A 9429-nucleotide genomic window follows, 5' to 3' on the forward strand; every position below is an offset into this window, starting at 1 on the left:
GCTCATCAGGAAATAAGGGGATTTTTCTTCTCAAGAGCTCAGCTTTGCTCTGTGGCCAACATGAAAGAAGGAGAAGGACAGGACAGAGCAACAGAGAGTAAATGTTTTACAGTTTTGCAACTGAACTCAAAGTTGAGAGGATTTGCTGTTGTCAGCAGCATATTCTTCCACACTCCAGCTGTACAAGGTTCACTTCCTTAGATTACCTCTTATTTCAGATGACAAGAGACTCTGGATATTCCACCATGGCTGAGCAGCAAAAGCAGGTAAAGGCTCAAGGTCATCTTTTAAAGGAAGCATTGTGCAGGTGCTTTGGAAGGCTGGATGTGTTGAATCATCTTCTAAGAGAAGTGACAGACACATCCACACTCTGATCACTTTAGCACAACTAGGAGCTCATCTCTTATCACCACAGCAACATTTTCCCAGCATTTTTTTTGCTTCCAGTGGACTGCAGCTACAGCACCAAGTGGTGAAGGACCTGTTACCTTTGCTTGTGTGGCAGGAGACCACAACGTTGCCCTGTAACCAGAAGCTGTGCTACCTAACTGGACCTGTCCTCAAAGTGGTCCTGCTAAACAATATGTTTCCCAGCTGATGTGCCCCAGTCTGTCTACCTTGCAGGCAGCAACCCTGCTCTGCACTTAAGGAATTTGCCTACTTGTACAAGCCCTTTAAGGGCAAGATCTCAAGCGATCCATGGATCAGAGTTTGGAAACTACTGTGCTGGAGCAATTGGCATGAAGGGAAACAGGGTGTTAGCACTTGGACTTGATGAACAAGATTTTTTTTTTCTATGTAAACTTCTCTGCTTCTACAGCTCATGTAATTATACTGTGTGGATTCATTCACGTAATCACTTCATCACGTGCAATAAAAACACAGCCTCAAAACAAGACAGCTTCTAGCCAAAGGGCTTTTAAAATAGCTTAAGTGCTGAGCTGTATCTACTCTCTGTCCTATCTCAAAGCAGGACATACACAGTGTCTTATGAGTTGTTAGTTTTTGAAACTCTTTGAGTTCTTCAGCTGGAAGATGCTAAAGAATCTGAAATAGTATTTGGTCTGACTAAAAGTTCTGACACTTGTAAGACATCAGAGTTTTTCTTTGATATATTCTTTCTTCACCCCAGGAGAAACAAGGATACAATTCTGTTAAAAAGATCTGAGCTTTTTGTAGCTTTTGTAAGCTTTTTTCTAAAGAATATGTAGATGGTGTTTCAGGGTCTAAAGATTAAGACAGTCTTCTCTCATGTCAGCATACATGAGGCATAACATGGATGGAATTGGAAGTATGAAACTAAGAGCAAATCTCCAGCCCAGAATCCAGCATGCGCTATCTGAAGCTGGAATAGGTGGCTTTTGCCAGCCTTGCATTGGCAGTTCAGTACACCCAGTGATAACGCTGGCAACTGATTGCGTTGCTTCCAATATAAACTTATAGGGTTCACAAATATCAAGCTGTAGGGTAAGAGTCCTTTAAATTACTTCCTCCCCAGTTGCTAACTTGATTAAAAAAAAAGACGTGACAGAAGCAATTGCTTGTTTGTTCTAAGGAGGAAAGTTTCAGTGCTAATGAGCAAAGTTCTGTCCTGGGACAGATAAATATTGTTGACAAGTCCTGGGCGATGTTTAATGTTCTGTAACTGTTACAGAATCTTGAAGAACCTCTTAGCACTGACAGCCATGTAGAGGGGATTCCTCTATATTGCATTACCCTAAACACACCTGCATTCAACATTTATTAGCAAGCTGTCTCTCTTGTTTGTCCTCTCTGCCAGGAGACAAGCAGGACAGCAACTATGAATCATGCTATTTTTACTCCAGTCTGTTTGTGCAGCACAACACCACAGTTAAAAAACAGGAAGGACAGAGTAATGAACGAGACACTAGCTGGTTATTACACTACATTATTTTAGAATTGTATTGATTTATTTTTTTAAGCATTTATCCTGCAGATAAAACTAATGCAATATAATTCACCCAAGAAAACCCAAACTAAGACTGATGAACTCCAGAACCAGTTCCAACTTGGGCTATTCTAGAAGACAGATAGTTAATGATACATTTGTCATATACTTGCTAAACAACTTGCTTTTAAGTATTTAAACGCTCAAATATATTGAATACTGCTTTTTGAATGTACTTACTCCTGGAATCAAAAGGTCTCACTGATAATTTTCTGACTCTCCTGCAGTTGCTTTGTATGGTTAAAACCCTTACTGTGATAAGAGAGTCATGCTAACATCACAGCTGCCCTTATGCTGTACACAGGAATATTTCTTCAGTAGACAACATTTCTGTGACCGAGGGCAGGGATTTAGGGAACTTTATACTTTTGAGGAGTTGAGAATTTTAGCTCTTTGTTAATGAGCAGGTCTATACAGATGGCACGCGGTACCTACTAGACAAGCTGTACTCTCAGTACTGGAGAGTGTACTGCTGAGCTGTACCTGTGATGGCCTAAAGGCACAGCAGAGTGAATTATGCAAGGAAAGGTAATAACCTGTATAAACCTCTGTTGTACTTGGGGGAAAAAAGGCAAGCTTCTGGGCACGTGAACCTGACTTCAGAATCAGTCTTCAAAGTGAAGAGGAAAGTTGGGAGGAGTGGTTCTGGATTAACTGGAGCTGTTGATCAGATCATCTGAGCACAACAGTTCTTGATGACTGCGGGGGGAGAACATACTGCATACTGGGAGGAGGAAATACTGAGTGAGGGAGTGTTGAGACGGAGCACCATTCCTTACTGTTCCTACTGCTCCGAGTTATCCAAAAGCCCCTTATATTATAGTCCTCCAGGTACCGAGAAGCATGCCAAATAAAAACAAAGAGGGAAAAAGCCAGTAGTCCTTTCTCTCCCTTTGATTATTCCAGAGAAATTCCGTATCAGTGACGCTTCAGGTCTCTGTAAGCGTGGCAGATGGATGTCTGCGTACTCCCCCCTCAATACACACAATATGCCATAACAGCTTTGTTATTGTGTTCTTTATAGAGGTTGTGAAAGAAAACAGGCCACCATAGGACGGCCGTGACCCCCTGCATTTCAAATACAAAAAATGCTAGCGTAGGGCCCAGCAGCACACGCTTACTCTTGTTGCTTGCTCACAGGAAGAGAAGCTCTGGGATGCCATGAAGATCACTGCCTGTGTCCTTGGTACAGGCCTGCTCATTTTCACTGCCTTAGTGAACTCTGTTTCTTGGTAAGATTTTTCGAACAAAGGGGCTCGAGGAGAACCTTTTCTGTGGAGAGGGGAAAAGTGGATGATGAAAAGATGGGCAACCAAGAACACTTATTCCCACAGGTACGTGCAGAATATCTGGGACACTTCAGGCCATTTCTGGCAAACAACGTGGCTGAAGTTCTACGACCTGTATGAGGGAAAGGAGTGGACAATCTTCCTCCTTGGTGAGTTACTCAGGTTAACAACCCTCTGCTGTAGGAGGAACTATCCATGTATTACATCTAAAAGGGGGACATGGACAAGCCTTCCCAAACTCACTAATCCTCCCACTGAAAAACCACATGTAGGCTTCAAAGCCAGCCACAGCTGATGTGCAACTGTGCTGCCTTTGGACGGGTTCATCATTAGACCCCTATACAGATTAAAAATGGGATCTTTTTGCTGCTGCTGAAATGGCTTCCCTATGAAAACACACTCTTTGCTCCTGTGAGAACTGAATGACTCAGTAGACCTAATTACTGAAAATTAAAGTAAAATTAGTGAATTTTACTCTTGCTGTAGCACCTATAAAACTCTGTCTGTGATTAACAGCTGGTGAACAGGCCTGGTAGGGACGTTCAAAGGTCCCAGGGATCAACTTGACCTTACCCAATTTGTATTTAAAACCCAACCTCCCAGAGAAGCCCTTTCTTAGCCTCAGTTGTGACAAGTTTCAACCTACAAGACACTTGTCTACTCTAACCTCCTCCCCTAGGTCTCACTCAGGCATCAGAACCTACCTATATTGCATTTTAAAGCATCTCAAGGCAGGGGATACGCACCTGGCACATCTGGGTCCCAGCATGGTCCTCTGGATACTACGCCACGGCATTTTGTTTCCAATTTAGCTATAGCTCTCAATTTATTACACAGAATCACAGAATCATTAAGGTTGGAAAAGACCTTTAAGATCAGAAAAGATCTTTAAGATCATCAAGTCCAAGACATCAGCCCAACACCACGATGCCCACTAAACCACGTCCTGAAGTGCCACGTCTGCACGTTTTTTGAATACCACCAGTGATGATGACTACTCACACATCTCTGCCCTTTCCTCATGCCACAGGGGCTGCATTGGTTCCTAGCCTTGCTTTCTGGTGCTTCAATGGAATCCTTATGGTGGCTGATATAACAGGAAAGCCAACTTTCATTACTCGCTATCGCATTCAGCTGGGCAAGAATGATCCTGTAAGTATTTCTCACTCTGCCTCTTCTTCTGGCTAAACAATTCCTGCAGTCTCTAAGGCTAGGAGCAGGGAGAAGAACCTGTTATGCTTTTCTCTTGCAGCCAGATAGGATTCCAGGAGAATCAAGCTGAGTCTTGTATATCCACAGCAGAAAGGAAGCAGTTCTTACAATTAGGCTACTGATCAGATCTGGATTGACAGCTTGTTAAAAAGTTGGCCCCAAAACTAACACAGAAACAGCCTACAAATTTTAAAGCTCTTTATCCTCCCAACTCAAAGCCACATTGCTTCTGATTTAGCCTCAAGTCCTGACTTCTCTTTTGCAGGTGGACACAAAGAAATTGCGCCAAGCCATCTACACAGTGCTATGTAATCAGCTCTTTGTCTCCTTGCCCATGCTTGTGCCCATGTTCTATGTCATGAAATGGTGGGGAAACACCTTCAGCAAGGAATTGCCCACCTTCCACTGGTTTCTTGTGGAGCTAAGCATCTTCACCTTAATAGAGGAAATTCTCTTCTATTATACACACAGGTGAGCTGAGCACAGGAACAGGACTCCGTGATTTTACCCCCTGCCTTTAAGCTTATACTCATCTCTTGCAACAGCAACAGTCCTAGTCCCCCCTCTTCCACCAATCTTGTATTTATATGGGAAGACTTACCGGTCCTGAAATCCACCCTTACAACACGAGGCTTTGGTGCTGCAATGCTGCCAGTAACTACAGTAAGCAAAAATGGGTAAAATTAACAAAGGTGGAGCAGCTTAGAAGCTAAGGAAGAAACAAAACAGGTAGCTTTACACAAAAGCTGTGACCCAGTGTTCTTTGAAAAGAGAAGAACAAGACTAACTATCCTGAAAGAAAAAGGCTCAAGAAGCCAGTGGCTGATCTCCTGTTCACGTGTACAGCACCTGCAAACAGGGCCTGGCTCCTGGCACTGCAGGCTTTCTGACTGACACCAATGTTAGACAAAGAAAGACCATGTAGAAGCAAGTGCAGCATTCTCAGAAATATGTGGTTTTCCCTCCACAAAAACCATAAAAAGCCATTTCTTACTAAGGGCCCACAGAACCTACAATTCTGTCTGTATTACTTGTCAGTAGGTAAAGTCAAAACAGGGAAAATATAAAGTGACTCTTCCCCTAGGACGTACTCCCAGGTTTGAGCAAATCAGTTATTCAGGGACTTTGATTTATGGGATTTATTTGGACTTAACTTTAACATCAGCCAGTGGACACATACATTGAGAGGTCTCTGTGTTAAAGAAAGAGAGAGGGAAGCCAGGAGTCCTACACTCTTATTCACAGCTGCTCTAAAATCTCTATTTTAAAGAAGAGGCATGAGCAAGTGCCCAGCAGAAATTCTGTGTTAGGCTACTCTACGTTCCCTTCTTACGAAGCTGAAAACCTACATTTCTTTTGTTTTCTCTGCTTAGGCTTGTTCACCTCCCACTCCTGTACAAGCACATTCACAAGAAGCACCATGAATGGACAGCCCCCATTGGCGTGGTCTCCATTTATGCTCACCCACTAGAACACCTAGTAAGTGGATCCCCCCATGGTCACCCAGTTCCTGCGTGGAGCGTGATTTCCATGGGATGAGGAGTGGTAAGAGAAGAGGAGCAAGTGTGCCCTTAGACCCTTCTTTCTTAGGCAGAGTACACTAAGCTGCACTGCCAAGAAGCTCGGCGGTAGAAGGGTCACAGTATCTGTTTATACTGGACTCCACTGGCTTTAGCAGCACAGATCCAAGAGCCTCCAACATAAGGAAATGACTGAATGGTGCTTCCTCGAGCACAGAGAGGGCTGAGAGCGCAGACGCTGCTTTCAGCAGGAGCTGTGACATTTAGGCGGGCTGGTCACTGCATGGACTCAGAATTCCGTCCTAATTTTCATGCTGGTGGCTGGGACCGGTGTTTGCAGGAGTGTCTCCCAGAGCTGCTCCAGCCGACACCTCCCACGCAAACACATCCCACCTTCAGAAGATTCCACTTATAAGTACTATCTCCTGTTAACTGGAGTCCCAGGCTGCAGCACCAGCTCTGTGACTCTCCTCGACTGACAGTCTTTGGGCAGCAGAATGACCTTCTACTCAGGAGCCCGGCTAAGCCTAGCTGCTGCAATAAGCTTGGTCTGGGCAGCGACAGCTATTTGTGCTGCTGGCAGGACACAATGAAGTGATGCAGCCGGGATCATCACATCCCTGCCTCGACTGCACATGTCCCCAGGCCATGCCCTTTTACAGCTAAGTTTCTCAAGAGCAGCTTCAGCATTATTCCAAGGTGAAGCTGAAATTCAAACCTCTGGCTCCAGGTGATTTACAGGAGCCATGCTGCCCTCACACCCCCGTCTGAGCTCGCATCTAACTTCTACTGCAAGCTTAGGGAGCTTGGGCCATGACAGCGTGTTGCAGTTAGTAAAACTCAGTTAGCTCAGTAATTATTTCTTTGATGATGATGGAGTTTTAGTAAGGTGTTTGCGGAGGGATCTTCCCTTTATGCTGTTTGCACAAAACTAATGTGATGTATCACACAGGTGAAACAATTCAACTCTTAGAGGAGATCTGCTTGTTGTGGACCCGTTAATGAGGTAGAGTTTGCTTCTCATTTCCAGCTCTCCAACACGCTGCCTGTCATGACCGGCCCGATGATCATGGGGTCTCACGTTGTCTCAATTGCAGCGTGGTTCTCCCTTGCTCTCATAACAACAAGCATTTCGCACTGTGGCTACCACCTGCCCTTCCTACCGTCGCCGGAGTTCCACGACTTCCACCACCTCAAGTACGTCTGGGCGCCGCTCAGCTTCCCCTTCCCCTCCCGCCTGCGCCCTGGCGCTGCTGACGGGCAAAGCTCCTTTCTGAGGGTCAAGCGGGTTTGCATCACTGACGTGCAAGCAGAGAAGCCTTATCCAGCGTGCCCGGCAGCGGGCTGAACGCAGTCAGTTCTTAAGGCAGAGACCGGGATTTCAGAGGACTCTGACATCCGCTCTCCTCCATCAGCTGGCTTGGAAACTTGCTCCAAAGCACAAACACCGCAGCCAAGGCTGGGCTTTTCGAGTTTCCTGAGATTAAATGGGAGGAAAGCACGTAGTGTCTGAAGTAGCAGGTATCACCTGGACCTTCCCCAGCACAAGTGCAGGGTCAGAGACAGTTCTCTGCAAGGTGCTTCCTAGAAGTTTAGAAGACACAGCATGTGATCTAGAATAAAGACAGAGCAGAGGCAAGTCACACAGCTGAAATAAATTTGCAGGGAGCATCTCCGTCCGTCCCTTTCCCATACGCTGGGATTAGTAACACTGATCAGATCACACCTTGCCCAAACAATCACAAATAACCCTTCCTGGCAGAGATTCCCAGCCTCCTCCTACACTGGGAAGAGCAGAGTTTCGGCAGGTTGTTCAGGGATGCATACCACAGTAGTGGAAGAGTCGTTCCCATCTCCCAGATGGGCACCAAGTTCATAGACACACTCCCTCCAGCAGCTTGCCCCTCCTGCAGAAACAGCCAGCGTGGCAGTTCCATCGCCACCCAAATGCTGGGCAACACCCAACCCACGGTGCCAGCGCTGGTTATCAGTCATTTCCTCCGCAGCCCGGCTCCTGCCAGGACACGATCGCTGCAGAGCTGAGAGGCTCCCGGGGCGGGATGGCTGTGCTGGAAGCGCGGCAGCTCCGCGTCCCGGCAGCGCACAGACACGACAACGTGGCTGCCCCGCTGCTCCCGCAGCTCCGAGCTTCCCGGGAGAGAGACAGCTGCTGTTCAGTGCCACCGCCTCTGGGTAATGACGGCACCGGAGAGGGAAGATGTGGAAGCTTCACCCAGGCTTCAGTAGAGCTGCGAGGGAGACTGGTGCAGTGGCAGAAATGGCACGGACGGCTCATCAGGGCTCTGAAAGGAGATGGAAACAGGAAGGGCGAGGTAACCTCAGTAGCTTCCAGTGATATTTATCCTCTGCTTGGTTTCCAGGTTCAACCAGTGCTATGGAGTCCTGGGAGTGCTGGATTACCTGCATGGAACAGACACTGTGTTCAGACAAACCAAAGCCTACAAGAGACACAGGGTCCTCCTCAGCCTCACGCCGCTCTCGGAAAGCATCCCCGAGGCACCCAAGAGAGCAGAGTGAACCCAGCAGTGTTCTGCGGTTCGTGCAGAGCCCAGAGACCAGCAGAGCAAGAGACAATGATTTCAATGATTTATGCCAAATAGTATTTTAATTAGGAAACAAGTTATTGTTCACACGTAATGCAACCTAAAGCTGAACTTAAACATGGTACTTGAAATGACCGCACTTTTGCTGCCTGTTGTTTTCTACCCAAAGGACAAAAAGCCTGCTCTATAAAGCTACTTTTAAACAACATTTAGAGGTTTATTTTCCTTAATTACTTGACTGTTGCTTGGTTCTAGCTGCCTGTGTGCAAGCCAGATGTGTTCTAGGCCACATGGTTTTGGGGAGTTCTCATTATTAAGGTTTTAACACTTCAGTGTTCACAGGCCATACTTCAGCCTCTTTCAGCAGCATTCTATAGAAATACCAGCAAGATCACTGTAACTACATGTAATAGGATTAAAACCACTATTTTTCTGAGACTCAGAACACCTGGGATACAGGATGCAACCCCACAGAAAGTCAGTGGGGCCACAGCTTTACACACGCTCTCCCCTGCACATGCCCCAGAGGCCTGACTTCCCCCGAGCAGTTCTTCGCGCGAGAAGTCAGTCCAGGCCGGAGTTAAGGGTTGCCACGTCTTCATCTCTGCTCCACAGACATCTGCAAACATAAAGCGAGTTTCCTGGACGTGGGACAGGGAAGCAGCGCTGGGTGCTACACAGCAGAAGCCCCGGTACATCACCTCCTCCTGCGGAGCTGCACCTTGCTCCCCACACGCCAAAAGGAGGCACAAACCAAAACAAGCTCTGTACAATGACAAACTATGGAAGGAGACTTTCCAGGGAAAGGAGAGTCACTGCTGCCCTGAGCTGTGTGGAGCTCGGTGAAACCCTGTAAGAAAGGGCACAACAAAAAG

General features: G+C 46.5%; 1 protein-coding gene across 1 annotated transcript; it reads left to right on the plus strand.

Moving 5' to 3' along the window:
* Positions 1–218: 218 nt before the first annotated feature.
* FAXDC2 (fatty acid hydroxylase domain containing 2) lies at positions 219–8528 on the plus strand (the record flags this gene model as incomplete). The annotated part of the gene is made up of 8 exons (XM_082006077.1): positions 219–266; positions 3110–3201; positions 3304–3407; positions 4289–4410; positions 4736–4941; positions 5844–5949; positions 7021–7187; positions 8372–8528. 8 exons carry the CDS (start codon positions 219–221, stop codon positions 8526–8528), a joined length of 1002 nt encoding a protein of 333 aa, XP_081862203.1.
* Positions 8529–9429: the final 901 nt, after the last annotated feature.

Source organism: Phaethon aethereus (assembly GCF_964289735.1).
Source record: "Phaethon aethereus genome assembly, chromosome: 14".
NCBI lineage: Eukaryota > Metazoa > Chordata > Aves > Phaethontiformes > Phaethontidae > Phaethon > Phaethon aethereus.